Raw genomic sequence first — 18617 nt, 5'->3', positions numbered from 1 at the left:
AATATAATAGATTTCTGTTTATATTAATTTAATCTTACATCCTACACAAATATATTTAAAATTTTGTATCTCATACATAGGACATTTAAAAAGACTGGCAAAAAGATAAACATTACTAAATTTCAAAAAATAAGAATTTTTTGTGTGTGTGATTCAGTTATACATATACACATACTATTTTTGAAATTATTTTTATTATGTTATTACAAAACATTTATTATAATTCCCTGTAGAATGATATACAATAAACCTTTGTTGCTTGTTGCATATCTTTTTTAAAAATTAGATATACTGCATTACATTTCATACTAAGTCAAACAAGTGGAATCAAAATGTCATAAATTTTTTAGTTAGGCAAAAATTCCCAAGTTTTCTAAAATATATATATGTATTATTTATTATATGTATACAAGAGCTTTTCTACTACACCTGGTAACTTGATAAAGGCTTGAGAAAAACATCAAAAAATGAAAGAGTTGGAAAAATCGGAAAATATAAACTAAATGACATGGGAGCACTGAATATGAAATGGAATAAGTGAAACAAACTAGAAAAAATTCTTAAGTTTTCTTCAATATATATATTATTCATTTGTATATATTTATATAAAAGATTTTCTGCTATACTTGATAAAGGCTTCAGAAAGAACATCAAAAAAAAAAGAGATGGAGAAATTGGAGAACATAAACTGAAGGAAATGGGAGCACAGAATATGAAACAGAAAAATGAGACAAACCAGATAGAAATCATATATCATCATGTAGTTCAGTTCAGTCGTGTCCGACTCTTTGTGACCCCACGGACTGCAGCACACAGGCTTCTCTGTCCATTATTAACTGCTGGAGCTTGCTCAAACTCATGTCCGTCGAGTCGGTGATGCCATCCAACCACCTCATCCTATGTCACCCACTTCTCCTGCCCTCAATCTTTCCCAGCATCAGGGTATTTTCCAAGGAGTCAGTTCGTTGCATCAGGTGACCAAAGTATTGGAGTTTCGACTTCAGCATCAGTCCTTCCAATGAATATTCAGGACTGATCTCCTTTAGGATGGACTGGTTGGATCTCCTCGCGGTCCAAGGGACTCTCAAGAGTCTTCTCCAACACCACAGTTCAAAAGCATCGATTCTTCGGTGCTCAGCTTTCTTTATAGCCCAGCATTCACATCCATACATGACTACCGGAAAAACGATAGCTTTGACTAGACGGACTTCTGTCAGCAAAGTAATGTCTCTGCTTTTTAAAATGCTGTCTAGGTTGGTCATAGGTTTTCTTCGAAGGAGCAAGCATCTTTTAATTTCATGGCTGCAGTCACCATCTGCAGTGATTTTGGAGCCCAAGAAAATACAGTCTGTCACTGTTTCCATTGTTTTCCCACCTATTTGCCATGAAGTGATGGAAATGGATGCCATGATCTTCGTTTTTGTGAATGTTGAGTTTTAAGCCAGCTTTTTCACTTCCTCTTTCACTTTCATCAAGAGGCTCTTTAGTTCTTCTTCACTTTCTGCCATGAGGGTGGTATCATCCATGTATCTGAGGTTATTGATATTTCTCCCTGCAATCTTGATTCTAGCTTGTGCTTCATCGAGCTTGACATGTCACATGATGTACTCTGCATATCAGTTAAATCAGCAGGGTGACAGTATACAGCCTTGACTACTCACGTACGTACTGACATTTCCCAGTTTGGAACCAGTCTGTTGTTCCATGTCTGGTTCTAACTGTTACTTCTTGACCTGCATACAGATTTCTCAGGAGGTAGGTAAGGTGGTCTAGTATTCTCATCTCTTGAAACACAGTTTGCTGTGATCTACATAGTCAAAGGCTTTCACGTAATCAATAAAGCAGAAGTAGATGTTTTTCTGGAATTCTCTTGCTTTTTCTATGATCCAGTAAGTAAAGTCACTCAGTCATGTCCAACTCTTTGTGACCCCGTGGACTGCAGCCCACCAGGCTCCTCAATCCATGGGATTCTCCAGGCAAGAATACTGGAGTGTGCCATTTCCTTCTCCAGGGGATCTTCCCGACCCAGGGATCGAACCCGGGTCTCCCGCATTGGAGGCAGACTCGTTAACCTCTGAGCCACCAGGGAAGCGATGTTGGCAATTTGATCTCTGGTTCCTCTGCCTTTTCAAAATCCAGCTTGAACATCTGGAAATTCATGGTTCACATACTGTTGAAGCCTGGCTTGGAGAATTTTGAGCATTACTTTGTTAGCGTGTGAGATGAGTGCAATTGTGCAGTAGTTTGAACATTCTTTGGCATTGCCTGTCTTTGGGATCGGAATGAAAACTGACAAAACAAGGTCATATAGTCCAGTTATTTTTAAACATGACTGCTCATTAGAAACATCTGGAGCTGGAGCTCACTACCTGAGCATTTATGTTTTTCAAAAAATTTCAAAGTAATTCTGATATGCATCTGGACTTTAAAAAGTGGGTTTTACAGGTTTTTCTATTAGATCCTAACTTGGTGGTAGAGTTCTGTTATTTTTCTGTTGACCAGTCATGATACAATGGTATTACGTGAGTAATTGTTACATAATCACATTAGTAAAAGGTGTTTATGGGTTTTCACCATCAATAGCCAGACAAAAACAAATGATAATTACAGTTGCAAGCCATATGGGAACATGATTAACTTAACAATGTAAAATAATTACATACAATTTGTGGCAGGGGGGTTGGTCAAGCAGAGTGGTGTGGTGAATGGAAGTGCATACATGCCCTTGTTTTCATCCACCCAGCCAGTCTGTGTCTTTTGGTTGGTGCATTTAATCCATTTACATTTAAGGTAATTATCAATGTGTGTGATCCTATTACCATTTTCTTACTTATTTTGGGTTTACTTTTTGTAGGTCTTTTCCTTTTCTTGTGTTCCCTGCCTAGAGAAGTTCCTTTAGCATTTGTTGTAAAGGTGGTTTAATGGTACTGAATTCTCTTAACTTTTGTTTGTTGGGAAAGCTTTTGATTTCTCCATCAAATCTGAAGGAGAGTCTTGCTGGGTAGAATATTCTTGGTTGTAGGTTCTTCCCTTTCAGCACTTTAAATATATCATGCCATTCCCTTCTGGCTTGTAGAGTTTCTGTTGAGAAATCAGCTGTTAGCCTTATGGGAGTTCCCTTGTATGTTATTTGTCATTTTCCCTTTGTTGCTTTTAGTATTTTATCTCTGTCTTTAATTTTTGTCTGTTTGATTACTATGTGTCTTGGTGTGTTCCTCCTTGGGTTTCTTCTGCCTGCGACTCTCTGTGCTTCCTAAACTTGGTTGACTATTTCCATTCCCATGTTAGGAATGTCTTCAGATAGTCTCCCTTCAAATAATTTCTCAGGTCCTTTCTCTCTTCTCCTTCTGGGATTCCTATAATGCAAGTATTCGTGCATTTAATGTTGTCCCAGAGGTCTCTTAGGTTGCCTTTCTTTTCATTCTTGTTTCTGTATTCTGTTCTGTGGCAGTGATTTCCACCATTCTGTCCTCAGATCATTTATCGGTTCTTCTGCCTCGTTTATCCTGCAGTTGATTCCTTCCAGTGTATTATGCATCTCTGTGTTTGTTCTTTAGGTCTTCTAGGTCTTTGGTAAACGTTTCTTGGATCTTCTTAATCTTTGCCTCCATTCTTTTCCTGAGATCCTGAATCATCTTTATTGTCGTTATTCTAATTTCTTTTTCTGTAAGGTTGCCTATCTCCACTGCATTTAGTTGTTTTTCTGGGGTTTTGTCTTGTCCTTTCACCTGGGACATACCTTTCTGCTTTTTCATCGTGATTAACTTTCTGTAATGTGGGTTTTGTTTTTGTTACTGTGGGACTGTGCTTCTTGCTTCTGTCTGCCTTCTAATGGTGGAGGCTAAGAGGCTTGTGTTTTGTTCAGTTTTCCCCCTTCATTTTCAGACTGAAAAAATTTCAATCTATTTTCAAATGCTTTTCTCAACTCCACTCTGCTTTTAAGCCCATCCAGTGAATTTTTTTATTTGTAGGAGAAGACAATGGCACCCCACTCCAGTACTCTTGCCTGGAAAAATCTCCTGGATGGAGGAGCCTGGTAGGCTGCAGTCCATGGGGTCGCTAGGAGTCGGGCATGACTGAGTGACTTCCCTTTCATTTTTCACTTTCATGCATTGGAGAAGGCATTGGCAACCCACTCCAGTGTTCTTGCCTGGAGAATCCCAGGGACGGGGCAGCCCGGTGGGCTGCTGTCTATGGGGTCACACAGAGTCGGACGCGACTGAAGCGACTTAGCAGCAGTGGCAGCAGCAAGAGGCTTGTGTAAGCTTCCTGATGGGAGGGACTGGTGATGGGAAAAACTGGGTCTTGCTCTGGTGGGCAGGACCTTGCTCAGAAAAGCTTTGTAATCCTATTATCTGCTGATGGGTGGGGTTGTGCTCCATCCCTGTTGTTTGGCCTGAGGGGACCCAGCGTGGGGTCTGTAATCAAGTTAATGGCGACCTCCAAGAGGCTTCGCCCCAAGGGGAGCCTTCCCAGACTGCTCCTTCCAGTGCTCCCGTCCCTGTGATGTGCTCCTGCCGATCGGGGCCTCCACGGGAGGCCCTCCAACACTAGCAGGTAGTTTTGGTTCAGTCTCCTGTGGGGTCATTGCTCCTTTTCTGAGTCTTGGTTTTATTTTGTTTTGTTTGTGACCTGCAAGACTGGAGTCCCTGATTGCCCCAGTCCTGTGGAAGTCTTGTAGTCAAATCCCGCTGGCCCTCAAGATCAGATTCCTTGGGGATTCCCAGTCCCTTTGTAGGATCCCCAGGCGGGAAGCCTGATGTGGGATTCAGAGCCTTCACAACAGTGGGGAGCTCGTTTGGCATTACTGTTCTCCAGTCTGTGTGTCACCCACGCAAGGAGTATGGGATTTGGTTTTATCGTGGTTGTGTCCCTCCCACTGTCTCGCCTCGGCTTCTTTGTCTCTGAATGTGGGATGTCTTTTCTGGTGGGTTCCAGCGTCCTCCATGCTTGTTCAACAGCTAGTTGTGATTTTGGTGTTCCTGCAGGAGGAGATGAGCACACATACTTGTACTCCAGCTTGAACTGGAGCCTCTTATCTAGGTCTCCTCCTACTTTTTTCAGTGATTTTTTTTTTTTTTAGTTCTCACTGTGTTTTGCACATCTTTTGTTAAGTTATTCCTAAGTTTTTTCTTTATGTATTATAAATGGAATTGTTTTCATACTTTTATTCTTCACAGTGTTCATTGTTGATATACTTGATTTTTGTCTATTTTGTATCGTGTAACCTTGCTGAACTTGTTTATTAATAATAGTTTTTTAGTGATTCCTTAGAATTTTCCTATATAAAGGATCATACCTTGAGCATTTAAAAACCCTCCTGGTTGTTCTAGGAAGTGTCTTGGACCTAGGGAAGCCCCTTCCTCATCCAGGCTTCACACATTTGACCCTGGCTCTCCCTCAGGAGGACCCCTCGCTGGAGAGGCATTTTAAGGGCCATCGAGATGCAGTCACCTCTGTGGACTTCAGTCTCAACACAAAGCAGCTGGGTAAGAGGAGGCATCTTGGACTGAGAAGGTCGAGTTTCTGCCTGGGAGGTGTGGCATGGGGGGCCAGGGCACAATGAGAACTCAGGTGCTTTCTCTAGACCTGCAGCCTGCTTCAGCAGCCAGCGCCCTGGGCACTAGGCTTTCTGAGTTCCATTTTGCACGTGGAGTGTGAGGCTCAGAGAGGTTGGGGACCTTGCTAAGATCATACAGCCATTGAGAGTAGGACCTAGTTCCTGGCTTTTCCCTCCATACCCTGTCTACCTCTGAGGTCTGGCCTCAGAATGAGCCTAAACAGTGGCATTTCCTTGGGTCTTTACTGATTCTGCTGTCCACAGTGCCATGGGCACGCCTTCTTATTGAAGATGCCCACCAGCGAGAAGGCTGTGGAGCAGAGCCGGGTGTGCCCTCCCCTCACTGCCCTTATGCTGCAGCTGAATGCCCCCTTCTTGGCCACCTGAGGGTTCATACATGGCTATCTCGGATGCAGCTTTCTTGTTTCTATGGATGAGCTTCCCCCTTCATCCCATCGTCAAGGTCCCCTGCCAGATACTGCTGGTTTCATGAAACACTAGAGGTTAAAAGGAAACCCAAGTCATTTGGGGTCTGTTTTGGGGTCCTTCTGATGGATCCTCTTAATGGTAATAAGCCCACTGGGTTGAGCTGGCTCTCCAGTTTTAGGAGGACTTGCTGTCTAGAGCCTCAGAGTGTGTCTCTGGGGAGACCTGGGTCCTTTGCAGCCCAGGGCTGGCTTGTGATGGGCATCTCTTGGGCTGGTTTCTGTGTGGACCTGCAGCCTGGAGAGTCAACAGGCCACAGGGTCTCCAAACCCCCACTCAGCAGTCACTGGAAGTGTGACTGAAGACGGGGAAGATGGAGCTGGCTGTGAAGCTGAGTCTCCCTGTTGCCCACCCTGCCCCAGCTCCTGGTGGAGGCTCCAGCCTGCTCGAGCTGAGGGTCACATGCCCACTCTCGCCTCAGCCAGTGGCTCCATGGACTCGTGCCTTATGGTGTGGCACATGAAGCCCCAGTCCCGTGCCTACCGATTTGCTGGCCACAAGGACGCCGTAACCTGTGTGAACTTCTCCCCTTCGGGACACCTGCTTGCTTCTGGCTCCCGCGACAAGACTGTCCGCATATGGGTACCCAACGTGTGAGTTAAGACATGAAGGGGTTTGTCTGAGTCTTGGCCCTGGTGCTGGACTGGTCACAGTAGGACGTCTGCCTCACTTCTGAGGGGGCGCTGTTAGAAGCTGGGCTTCAGTCGGGGCCCTCCCCTCAGGGTCAGGAGGGAGATTCTGGGCTGACCTCAGCCATCCTGGGAGGATCCTACCTGATGCTGCTTGCACGTGGGTGAGGTGGGCCGGGATTCTGCTCCTGTGGCGGAGGTTCTTGCTTCCCTGTTTGGGGACTGGGGCACTCAGGTGTGGATTGATTTTGGGAGGGTCCTGAGGAGTGGGGAGAGCTTCGATGTGCCCTTATGTTGCTGTTCTGGGTTTATGGATTTCCTGACTCTGGATACCCATCCTTGCAGCAAAGGCGAGTCAACTGTGTTTCGTGCACACACGGCCACAGTGAGGAGCGTCCATTTCTGCAGTGACGGCCAGTCCTTTGTGACAGCCTCTGACGACAAGACAGTCAAGGTGTGGTCAACGCATCGCCAGAAATTTCTGTTCTCCCTGAGCCAGCATATCAACTGGGTCCGCTGCGCCAAGTGAGTGTAGTCCTACCTGAGATTGTTGGAGAGACCCCAGGGGTGGGAGGAACAAAAAAGATGCCTCTGCATCCTGACCTTGAACAAGTTACTTCGCTACTCTTTACTTTTCCCGAGCCTCAACTTCCTTATCTGTGAATAAGAACATTAATAGTTCTCATATTGTAAGCTGTCAAAGCTTCACTGAGCTAATGCATGAGGGATAAGTTAGTCAGTTGCTGGCCTTTGACCCCTGATATCTGTGCTGATGCAGCCCAAAGTGGGTCATCAGGGACTACTTATCAGCAATGGCAACAACAACAAGATAACGTCATACCACCCCTAGACATTTTCTTCTAACTCCTCGTGACAGTCTTGCAAGTTGGTGGCATCGTTGCCATTTTGCAGATGAGGAACCTGAGGCTCAGAACAATGCAGTATCTTGTCCTTCGACACAGAGAGTGAGTGGTGGAGCTGAGCTTAGAAGCTGGGCCCCTGTCACTGAGGCTTGCCTCCTTATCTCTTGGATGCTCTACTCCTCAGAGGTGGGTTTTGCTCCAGAGCTGCCTAATGGGGGCCCAGGCTTCTGATGGGTTGGTCTGGAAGCTGGTTTTCCTTTTGGTGCGGGGCCAGTGCTATGGGGATGGGGCCAGGTAGTGAAAGTACTTTTCAAGGCCTAAAAGCTGCAGACACAGCTACGCCCACTTCTGGTTTATTCTATTTATTTCAGCAGATCTCACATGTCACATCTGTGTGCTTCCGGGGAAGAGGTTGGGGTGTCTGGGGACACCAGGAAACCATGGGAGTCAGAGGTTGGGGACTGTTGAGCTGCGCTTTTCAGGGGACCCCAAGAAGTTACTTGTCCTCTAGGGCACTCGGTTCCCTGTCCTGGGAGGTCCCTGGCTGTTGTGAGAGGCCCTCACCATTGGGCTTCTGAGAGCGGGAGCAGCCCAGCCAGCAAATGAGGGCTGAACTCACACCGGGCCTTTGGTGGTAGGTCTCCAGAACCTCCATCTGTTTTGGTTGGCACCTGGTTTTGCTGACCGATTCTGAGTTGCACATGGCCTCAGGGTTCTGGGGGCAGGATGGCGGTGTCCACAGCGAGCTCTGGGCCACTTTGATGCCACGACACCAGAGTCGGCATGCACGTTGCCATGTGCGGTGTCGGGGCCCCTGTGTGTGACCGTGCTTCTCACCTGCTCACCAGAAGGTGGGCACCCTGTGGTCCATCTTGCAGAGAGAAGAGCATTTGCCCAGGGTCACTCGGGGTCAGAGCAGGGTGTGTGGCCCCCAGCGCATTCCTGTGCTGGGCAGCTCGAGAAGAGTGACTGGAAGGCGATGTGTGGCGCCTGTGATGTCTGTTGATTGCTGGTGTGACTCCTGTCCCCCCGGTTCAGGTTCTCCCCGGATGGGCGGCTCATCGTATCCGCCAGTGATGACAAAACCGTCAAACTGTGGGACAAGACCAGCCGGGAGTGTGTCCACTCGTACTGTGAGCATGGCGGGTAAGTTCCTAGATCCTCTCCCCAGCCTGTAGGCCCTCGAGAACAGCACAGACTAGGGCATCAGAAGGCCGTAGGGGCCTCCAGTGGTGGCATTTGGGGCCCTCAGCCATGTCTCTGTTGGTCCCTGGCTCTGGTGTGTGTGTGTGTGTGTGTCTGTGTGTCTGTGTGTGTGTGTGTGTGTCTCAGAATTGTGACATGTGTGTCTGAAGAAGTTGAACCCAGACCCCCAAAAGGATGTTAGTATGTTCTCCTTGGTGATGACTTTATAAATGAAAGGCTAATCAGTTTTTGTAGCAGATGGTGGCTGTTCGTACTGTGTTGCATCATTGAGAGGGAGGAGCCTGTGTTTCAGCAGGGACTCACCTGATCTGGGTCCCTGAATCAACCCCAGCTTCTGCCCCCAGTAGGCTGAGACCCCCACATCAGGGCCCCTCCTGAGGCCACAGTACCATCCTGAGTGTCCCATATGAGTCTGTCAAGGGCCCTTGGCTTGTCTCCTAGGAATAGGTGAGCAGAGGATCTGGAACCTGCTGGCCCCTCTTGTCTGGGCCTCAGTTGTCAGGGTCTGCTCTGCCTCTGGCTCAGGTCAGGGCACCAGCTCTGACTGAAAGCCTGCAAGCAGTTGGCTGACCATTGGTCTGAAGAGCAGTGTCTCTGCTTGCATTTAGAGGTTTGTGCTGGGACTTGCTTCTGGAAGTCCCCCCAGGTCCCTCCTAGCTCTTTCCTCACCCTCTCCTTCTTGCCTTCCCTTGGCCACCCGCTAAAGACACAGGGCAGCAGGGAGGTGTTGTGCGCTGAGCGGAGCAGCATGAGCAGATGTGTGGCACGGGGAAGCGCTGGACGTTCTGGGGTCTGCTCTGAGTCAGGCCTCCTATAGCACTCGGTGGCCCCCTCTTTCCAGCTTTGTCACCTACGTGGACTTCCACCCAAGTGGCACGTGCATCGCTGCTGCTGGCATGGACAACACGGTGAAGGTGTGGGACGTGCGGACTCACCGGCTCTTACAGCACTATCAGTGTGAGTGCCCCCGGGGGGCTGCTGCGGGACTGTGCTGTGCCAGGCATCCAGCTCATGGCTGCGGGGCTGAACTGGGCCTGAGGACAGCCCTGGCTAGCTGTGGGGAGTCCTGGGTCTGTTGGGATCTCCAGGGGTGGGTCGTCTATGGCGTGGCTGTCTGGAAACTTGGCTAGGGGATGGAAGGGGTTGCCACCTGGCATCCACCAGCCCTCTGGTGGCCATTTGTGAAGTGGCAGAGCCTCACGCACACGGCGGGGCAAATGGGGGCTCTGGCCAGGGCACCTCCCGAGGGGCAGTTCCCAGGGGCTGCACGTGCCACTTGCCTCCCTCTGTAATGAACGCTCTGTGCTCTGGGGCCAAGCTGATAGCCCTAGAGGTGATGAAGGGGACAGGTTTGTCAAAAGAGGTCCGTGTTGGTGGGGCCTTGGCCGCCTCTGGTTCCATGGTGTCCTCCACAGATGTGGAGCCAGGAGCTGTTTGGAGGGTCCTTTTGTTAGGGGCCAGGCTGGTAAACACAGCCCTGGTGCTGTGTCTCCTTATTTAATTGTAGCCCTTAGAAGGCAGGGTGGTGGGCTGTCAATATGGGCTGGTGTCAGGCTCCAGGGGGGAGATGGGGTTGGGGTCAGACTTGTGTGAGCTCAAGATGAGATAGCTGAAGCTACTAGGGTATGGAACTGGCTTCAGGGCAGGTGTGACTGGGCAGAACTGTGATTCACCACAGTTGTGGGGATGCGGACCTGGGAAGGGAGCTGGTGAGGTGCCACAGGAGGTGCTGGGAGTTCTGCCGGAGGCTGAATGGATAGGCAGACCTGGGGGTTTGGGGTGAGACCAGGGAGAGTCAGAGCTGGAGTAGTTTGAAGAACTGTGGTTGTGAATTTGGGACTAAGTTTCAAATTCATGGGATCACTTGCAAAATTCACACCCGAAAATGGGAAGGACAGTTCAGTTCAGTCGCTCAGTCATGTCTGACTCTTTGCAGCTCCTTGAACCACAGCACGCCAGGCCTCCCTGTGTATCACCAACTCCCTGAGTTCACTCAAACTCACGTCCATCGAGTCGGTGATGCCATCCAGCCATCTCATCCTCTGTCGTCCCCTTCTCCTCCTGCCTTCAATCTTTCCCAGCATCAGGGTCTTTTCAAATGAGTCAGCTCTTTGCATCAGGTGGCCTAAGTATTGAAGTTTCAGCTTCAACATCAGTCCTTCCAATGAACACTCAGGACTGATCTCCTTTAGAATGGACTGGTTGGATCTCCTTGCAGTCCAAGGGACTCTCAAGAGTCTTCTCCAACACCACAGGTCAAAAGCATCAATTCTTTGGTGCTCAGCTTTCTTTATAGTCCAACTCTCACATCCATACATGACCACTGGAAAACCATAGCCTTGACTAGATGGACCTTGACAAAGTAATGTCTCTGCTTTTTAATATGCTGTCTAGGTTGGTCATAACTTTCCTTCCAAGGAGTAAGCGGAGAAGGACATATCTGTACAAAGTTGTGGGATGTGGTGTTCAGAGTTCTCTCCTTGCACCCCCAACAAGCTGTTCCGAGTCTTAGATGTTTGAGGCTGGCATTTTCTTGGGGTGACTAAAGGAACAGATCTTCCAAGAAGGGAGAGTGGATCCTGGTCTTGAAAAGCACCTGGTGGAGATAGCTGGGTGAGTTTGGGCAGGTTACTTGACTCCTGTGTGCCTCTGATGAGACGTGTTTCATAGGTGGTGTTGGTGTAATGAGTTGATCCATGACAGGAACTTAGAGAGTGCCTCTCTGTATTGCGTCGGTGCAGTGTTGATGACAGTGATGGTGATGCTGCTGCTGCTGCTGAGTCTGTCCTGGAGTCCTGAGGGCTGGTTTCCTCGCAAGGCTGGCCCTGCTGGCCCAGGCCTGCAGTACTGCACACCACCACCAGGTGGCAGGGGCCAGCCACAAGAGTGGTTCTTGCCTCGACCGGAAACCCTGGAGTTTGTCACTGATGGCTGTTTCAGACAGTGGCTTCTAGAACAGAGCCCCAGCGGGGTCTACCCTCTCCTTGGAGACCACGCCTCTCCTCTCCTTCAGCCTTAGAGGGCTTTCTCCTGCTTTGGGCCAGGCCCAAGTTGCAGACTGGGTATATCAGCACACTGATGGGGGGAGGTGGGAGGAGCAGAGTGGTGCTGGGTGGGAATGCTGTCTCTGAGTGTGAGGTCAGGGGCCCTTGGGCAGGGAGGTGATGAGGCAGAGCAGTGCCTGGACTCTGCTTCCTGTCTCTGCAGAGGTGGTGGTAACCTGCCTGATGGGGTTTGTGAGCATCTGATGGGAGAATCCAAATGAGGATTACAGTCTAGTACTGGATATGTGGGTTTACCACATAAATCTTCATAATGATGGGGAAAGTCTCCAGGTGACCCTGGAAGAGTCCAGGCACACCTCTGATGGATCAGATGCCTGGTGTTGACGAGGTACAGCAACCGGTACCCGCAGGGAAGGGCCTGGAATGCCATGCTGTAGCCCATGTCCTGGCTGGACATGCTGGGATGGGGTGAAGAGGTGACAGGCATCTGAGAGGATAGCGTGCTGAGAGCCTGCTTGAGTAGGAGGAAGCCATGTGCCTGGTGGGAGGGCTGTCCATGCCCAATGTTGGGTGAAGGCTAGATATGAGAGTGAGGCAGGGGTCAGGCCCAGAGGATAGGTTTTGGAGACTGGATGGAGGCAGAGCTGATGCTGTGGGTGGAGGGGCCAGCTGAGCCCGGGATCTGAGGTTGCATCCCTGAGCTTGAGGGGCCGTGGGAGAAAAAGATCCACAGAGCATCCAGAGTGACGAGTGGGAGCCTGGTCTCCCCACAGTGGAGGGCTGAGGAGAGCGGAGGAAAGTGGGGTGTCCTGAAGAGAGTGCTCAGGGTGTGGTGACCCACAGCAGTGGAGGAGAGTGGAGGGTGCTGGGGAGAGGTGCCTCGGCTTCTTGAGGGAGCAGGCTTGGCAGCAGGTGGGGGTGGAAGGTCCATGACTGGCAGGGCTGGGGGCGATGGGTGGACTCAGGTGGCATCAGAGGTCGAGTCCTGAGGGGGCCTGAGGTGCGTGAGGCTGACAGGCTCCGCAGAGGAATTTCAACCTGTTAATACAGCTGTCCTTTCCTCTCATGACAGCCGCTCAACAAGCCTGAAGCATTTGATTCCTAAGCATCATCCCCTCGTTAGGGACCAGAGACTTCGGGGGCCTGGAGCACCCCACAAAACAGCTGGATTCCCTGTGAGCTCCCTGCCCAGTGTGTGGCACACAGCAGCTATTCACACGCAGCAGGCTTATCCCAACAGCTCTGGGCTCAGCCTCCAGGGCTCAAGGAAACCTCGCGGGCCTGAGCTCACTGGTAGGGGGTCCACTCCTCACCCTCTTTACTGGCAGGGACCTGGTCAGGTCTGCTCAGGTCCAGCTGCTCCCCTAGAGAGTGCTGTGGCAGCACCTTCGACCTGAGAGGTGTTCCTGGCTCCTGAGTAGCACTGTTCCCCTACTACAAGAGGCAGGGGCATCCCTGGGAGGCTGAATCCCCAAGAAGGGCTCCCAGCCCCGTGGCAGCAGGCCTCTTGGCAGCAGGCAGAAAACCCCAGCAGGTTTTCTGACCCCTTAAGACACCCAGGGGAAAGTTTTTAAGGCCAGTGGCGTCCAGTGTCTCCCCTGATTGGGGTTTGAGTGCATAAGGCTGTTGTGCTTTTCTGAGAAACTGGTTCATGATACTGCAGTGTGTGGCCAGCGAGTCCAGGCCGCCTGTGGCCACCCACCAAAATCCTGCTCTGTGGAGGGTACTTCCCATCCCCTGTTGGTGTGTTAGAATCACTTTGGGCGACAGTAGGTGGCTGGCACCCTTTGTCTCAGGCGAGGAGTGTCTTGCTCTGGCCTGTCACTGCGAGGAGCAGTTCTGATTTCCCAATTCAGCAAGGAGTTGGTGGGGTGCTGGGGCCCCAGGAGTGCCAGTCCCCACGGAGGTGGCTTAGGCGCCATATGCTCAGAGCCCACACTAAGACTGTTCAGACATCTGAGCAGCTTTGTCCCAGATCCCTTCATGTGCCTTGTGCTTTCCAGGCACGTGTGTGTTCGATATCCAGGGACAGGCCTGGGTGGTCAGCAGGGCAGGGCTGCTCCCCATTTCACAGATGGGGTGTTTGAGGCTTGCCTGGGTCATGCAGCAAAGAAGCTCCGGGTTCATCACACTGTGTTGATTCCAGTCATTTATTTGCCCAAGGCCTCTGAGAGGACTTGGCTCTCTCCAGAAGCTCCAGTTAGAGCTCAGAGTCCCAGCTTCTCTGTACATTGGTCCTTAGCAACCCCCTGGATGCCCCACCCTACCCTAGACATGGTCATGGAAGGTTTTAAAGCTGCTGTGTAGCCAACAGGGCAGGTCAGCACCCTTTTTGGGTTTTGGAGACTGAAAGGGTTGATCGTGAGGCCAGGCACTGTACCCCCTGATCTGGCCAACACACTGCCTCTCCCCCACCTTCCCTGAGCCAGCATTCACACAGCATTCCTGCAGAGCAGTGCTTGGAGCGACTTTGCTGCTGCTCTCAGAGCACCTTCATCGTGTGAAGCCATAGCTCTTGTAAGCCCACAGCTTCTGTGTCACTTGTGATGCCAGTTGGGTTGTGAGAGCCACCCTGGGTGGTAGGTGCCGAGCCCCTTGTGGTGGGGTGGGGAATGTGGTGTGGCTTGGCACTGGTGTGGCCTGTCCCTGGAAGGGACCTGCTGGCGTCCTTGGCCAGTTTGGAACCCATTGGACAGGGGGGCAGGTTTGCTGAGGATTCAGCAGGAAGAGCTGTGCAGGCAGGTTGGGAATGCCCAGGTGTCTCCTTAGGCCGCAGCTGTGACCTGTTCCACTACTGGGGGCAGGGTCTGCAGTGACCTCAGGCCCCTTACCTGGCACCCTGGTGACTTGTAGGACCTCGAGCTGGTACATCTCTGACCTTGAGTTGGCATCCCTTCTCTGGGGTAGTGCTGGGGGTGGGGTGTAGCACACAGCTGTGCCCGATGGGCAGCCTGCCATCAGCCGTCATTCAGGTCTGCCGTGGAGCCAGGCGGAGGGCCTGTAGCTTCAGGCTTGGTGAAAAGTGGATTGTTTGTGGGCCATCACTGCTCAGGGTTTTGTGACAGGAGGCTCACCCCCTTGTGGGGCAGCTGGGCCTCCATCGTGCAGGGGGACTGTCATCCAGGGCTAATTCTTATGAGGCCTTCCTGGCACAGTCCCACCCTCTGCAGAGCTGGAGAAGCTGCCCCAGGCTGACAGGGCTGGGGGATGGGGCAGCTGAGCAAGTGGGGAAAGGGGGTTGGTTGTGGGGTCTGGCACATCTCCAAAAGCCTGGCTTGCTGGGCTGAGCCCTCTTCTGGAGTAAATGGTTCCAGGTATTTATACTCCAGCCAAGAGGCCTTTGCTACTCCTGCCATTTATCTTGGAGCTAGGCTTCGGGCACCCTTCCTCCCTTGGGTGGGCTTGACCAGGTGGGAGGCCCTGGCGTGGCAGCCGCACCCTGCCCCTGCGCCTGGCCGGTGCTGGACAGCCCTGTGCTCCCTGAGCTTGCCTCCCTGCCCGATGCTGCTGCTGCCGCCTCTCCCAACTTTGTCTCAGGTCGGGGTGGGGGTGGCACTCATGCCAGCGCAGGCTGCCAGGGGCTGCAGAAACAAGAATAGCATGCCCTTCTCCAGGCTCAGAAAGGCAGAAGTGCCAGGAGCAGCATTTTGAGGATGCCCAAGAGGAGATGGGGGTGTGGTGAGGTGGGGGGGCGTGGTGCGCAGCTGACTCTCCACGCTGTCTGTTGTGGTGCTGAGGGCACAGGGGATCTTGCTGTGCTTGCCTCCCTCAACCCCCAGCCCCGACTTCACCGCGAGTGTGAAGCTGCCTTCTGCTGAGCCCAGCCCCTCAGGAGCAGGCTCGCAGCCTAGAGGCGCACTGCCTAAGTACCTGCATGACCCTGGCTCCTGCCCCCAAGACTTGACCCTCTTTCAGGGTAAAGGAAGGATTGACTTTTTAAGCATTCACTCAGTTGTGTTATCATAGTGACTATGGTCTAATGCTGAAAAAATACATTGTGGAAGTATGTAGATGAACGATTAAGAGGTCCCCCTATTCCTGTCCTCCTCAGAGAGAAGTCGTGCTCTGTGTCAGGAGCTTCAGTCCATGCTGCTTCTGGGTCTGCACATGTGGGTGCCTCCCCCACATGTGGGGAGTCTTGGTCACACTCTGTGCTATTCATGTTCTTTCTGCTGCTGTGTGTGGCTGGTGCCTGTTCAGTTCTGCTGGGGTTGCTGTGACTTTTTTCCTCTGCTCTCCATGCCCCTGTTTTTGGTGAGCACTAAGGGTGCTGCCCCCTTTCCCTTGGCCCTGGCTGTAGGAGTGTGTTGGGCTGTGGGGGCTCTAGGCTCTGGCTCCAGGAGCTGACTGGGGATCCTGGCAGCCCCGCTCCAGGCCATCTCTTGGAGTTCCTGGTGCTGAGAGTGTTCAGACCTAAATGTGTTACGTAAGGTCCTGGCTGTCTCCCCTAAGTGTGTGCTCAGTCTGGCCAGCCTGGAGTCTGAGGGGTTCCGTGCACCTCTGTCAGCTCTGTGGAGACTAGTTCATGGCGGGGGTGTTGACTGGCCCAGCAGTGGCTCCTGCATGCTCGCGTGCCAGGATGGGGGGTTGGCTTTAGAACTCGCCTTTATGTTTATGGCTGTTCTGGCGTGGTGGGCTCATGGCTACTGTAGTCCCATTGATTGCCGCCCTACCCCACCGCCCGCCCCCAGGCCAGTTGTAGTGGGTATGAAGGCACCAGGTCTTCTCAGCAGTTGCTCTAAGAAGCTGTGATGTGGCTGGCTGGTCCTCGCACTGCCCATCCCTGTGTGTCCTGTCTGGGTGCCAGTCAACCAACTGCTTTTTGAGACCCGTTCGGTGTCAGGCCTTGAGCCAGGAGCCAAGGACCCAGCACAGCCCCTGCCTGGGGGAGCACATGGTCTCTAGGGGACCCAGTGGGGAAGGAAATAACTGCACGTAAATGCAAAACCCTTGCTTTGAAGAGGATCATGGTGCTTCAGGAGGCCAAAACAAGGCCCTGATGGCGAGGTCAAGGGAGGCTTCCCTGGGGCGGTAACTGAACATTGAGCTTCAGGGTCTTCCCGGCCCAAGGGGAACAAGGGGTAGAAAGGTCCCCCGGCTAGGGGGCCGACAGAGCTGGGGGTCAGATCTTGGAGAGAGGGACACCAGCGTGGATGGTGGGGCTTGGGCTAGAGCGGTGGGGAAGAGGCACGGAGGGGCTTGAGCTGTTAAGGGGGTTAAGTGGCAGGACCTGGAGTAGCGTTGGATGCCTGGAGTGGTGGCGGGGGCATCAGGGCTCGCTCTGCACAGACGCCTCCCAGGCATTAGCTGGTAGCATCCCCATAGCACCCTACGATGGGTGCTGTGCCACAGAAGGAGAACAAGCTCAGTGTGCCACAGTGGGCCAGTCGGGAGGCTGGGATCAGAACCCCAGCCTGACTGGCTCCCGAGAGCTTTCTTCACTGGCTTCTCACCCACCCCACTCACGTTCTTTCCCTGAGGGCAGGGGCGTCGTATTGGCACTTCAGGGGTTCTCTTTTCCATTTGATTTCCCTGAAGTGGCAGCATGTGAGGCCCAGTGAGGGTTATGTTCAAGCACTCTGTCTGTCTCTAGCTTGACGGCTTGGTGAGGAGGGAGAGGCGGAGGGATGGCTTGATCCCCTGGCCTTGCCCCCTGGGCTCCCACCTGCCCTGTGTCTCCCGCGGCTCTGGGTGGGCCCCTTTCTGTTCTTTGCTTGTGCTGCCCTCCTGGAAAGTCTTCGGGAGGCTCTTCACGGCAGCTCGGGATGCTGGCTGCCCTGGTCCAGCCCCATGCGGAGCCCTGGTTGGCCCCGCGTGCTGTCTTCTGGCTTCACGGGCCTCCCAGCCTGCGCCTGACTGCCGTCCTTCCCCCAGTGCACAGCGCGGCGGTGAATGCCCTCTCCTTCCACCCGTCGGGGAGCTACCTGGTCACGGCCTCCAGCGATTCAACCCTGAAGATCCTGGACCTCATGGAGGGCCGGCTGCTCTACACACTCCACGGCCATCAGGTGAGGGCGTCAGCCTGGGCGGGGTGACGTGGCGTGGGGTGAAGGTGCCGCCTCAAGGTGACCCTTCCCTTGGCGCCTGATGGGGGGCGTTGGAGTGTTTTGCGTCCCCCCACAGCCTGGGCAGTGGGGTGAGGTGCAGAAATAGGTATCCTACCCATGAGAGCTGTGACCTCTGCAGAAGCGCTGGGACTGGGGCAGCAGCCGAGGAGGGAGCACAGGGCTTCAGTCGGTTGGGGGTAGGGAGGGAGGCATCTGGACGTGGTTGGCAGGGTTTCTCTCGGCTGAATGGAGTCTGTCCCAAGTGACCTCCAGCCTCCCTTTGTGGTGTGGTTGAGGAGAGCCCTGGGACCCATTCCATGGGTCATGGGACCCATTCCAACAGCCATGAAGCCTCCTGGAGCCCTTTGGAGGCAGAAACAACAGGTGCCTTGTGGAGGTGGGCATGAAGGAGGGAAGTCTCCCCACACATTTGCTGAGGAGTTCCCGGAGCTGACTCGAGGAGAGGGCTTTTCTCTCCGAGCCCCTTTTAGCAATGCACCCGTGCCTCGGCTCCCTGTGGGGCAGTGACTGGGCACCGGCCTCGGCGGGCGGGCTGGGTGTGGCTGAGTGTCTCCTGCTGAGCAGAGTGGTCAGCAGAGTGTCTCCTGTCGGGGCAGAGACCAGAGCATTTCTGTCTGTCCACTTCTCTATTTGTGAGCAGGCGCGGGCAGGGTGGAGAGTGGGCGCACTCTCGAGGGCTGAGGGAGGCTCTGGGGTGCCTATGCCTCTTGGGCCAGCAGCTGGGTTGAGGTGCCTACCCCAGGGCCCTCTGGATCCCACTGCCACCTGAGTTGGGGTGTATAGGGCCTTGGCTGAGTCTT

At 52.5% G+C, this 18617-nt stretch overlaps 1 protein-coding gene across 3 annotated transcripts in view; it reads left to right on the top strand.

Annotated features, from left to right (window-relative positions):
• Positions 1–18617, top strand: part of POC1A (POC1 centriolar protein A) — a 100066-nt gene that overhangs the window by 28416 nt on the left and 53033 nt on the right. For 2 of the 3 annotated variants that reach the window (XM_040247114.1, XM_040247116.1), the window contains exons 2-7: positions 5405–5489; positions 6468–6639; positions 7021–7200; positions 8577–8684; positions 9586–9701; positions 17624–17757. In XM_040247114.1, coding sequence (XP_040103048.1) covers positions 5405–5489; positions 6468–6639; positions 7021–7200; positions 8577–8684; positions 9586–9701; positions 17624–17757 — 795 coding nt within the window. Of the gene's footprint in view, positions 1–5333; positions 5490–6467; positions 6640–7020; positions 7201–8576; positions 8685–9585; positions 9702–17623; positions 17758–18617 lie in introns of all 3 variants that reach the window. The other variant, XM_040247115.1, reaches the window with a different exon arrangement.

The sequence above is a fragment of the Oryx dammah genome, unplaced genomic scaffold (genome assembly GCF_014754425.2).
Source record: "Oryx dammah isolate SB20612 unplaced genomic scaffold, SCBI_Odam_1.1 HiC_scaffold_9, whole genome shotgun sequence".
In the NCBI taxonomy this organism is placed as follows: Eukaryota; Metazoa; Chordata; class Mammalia; order Artiodactyla; family Bovidae; genus Oryx; species Oryx dammah.
This window is presented reverse-complemented; position numbering and strand designations above follow the sequence as displayed.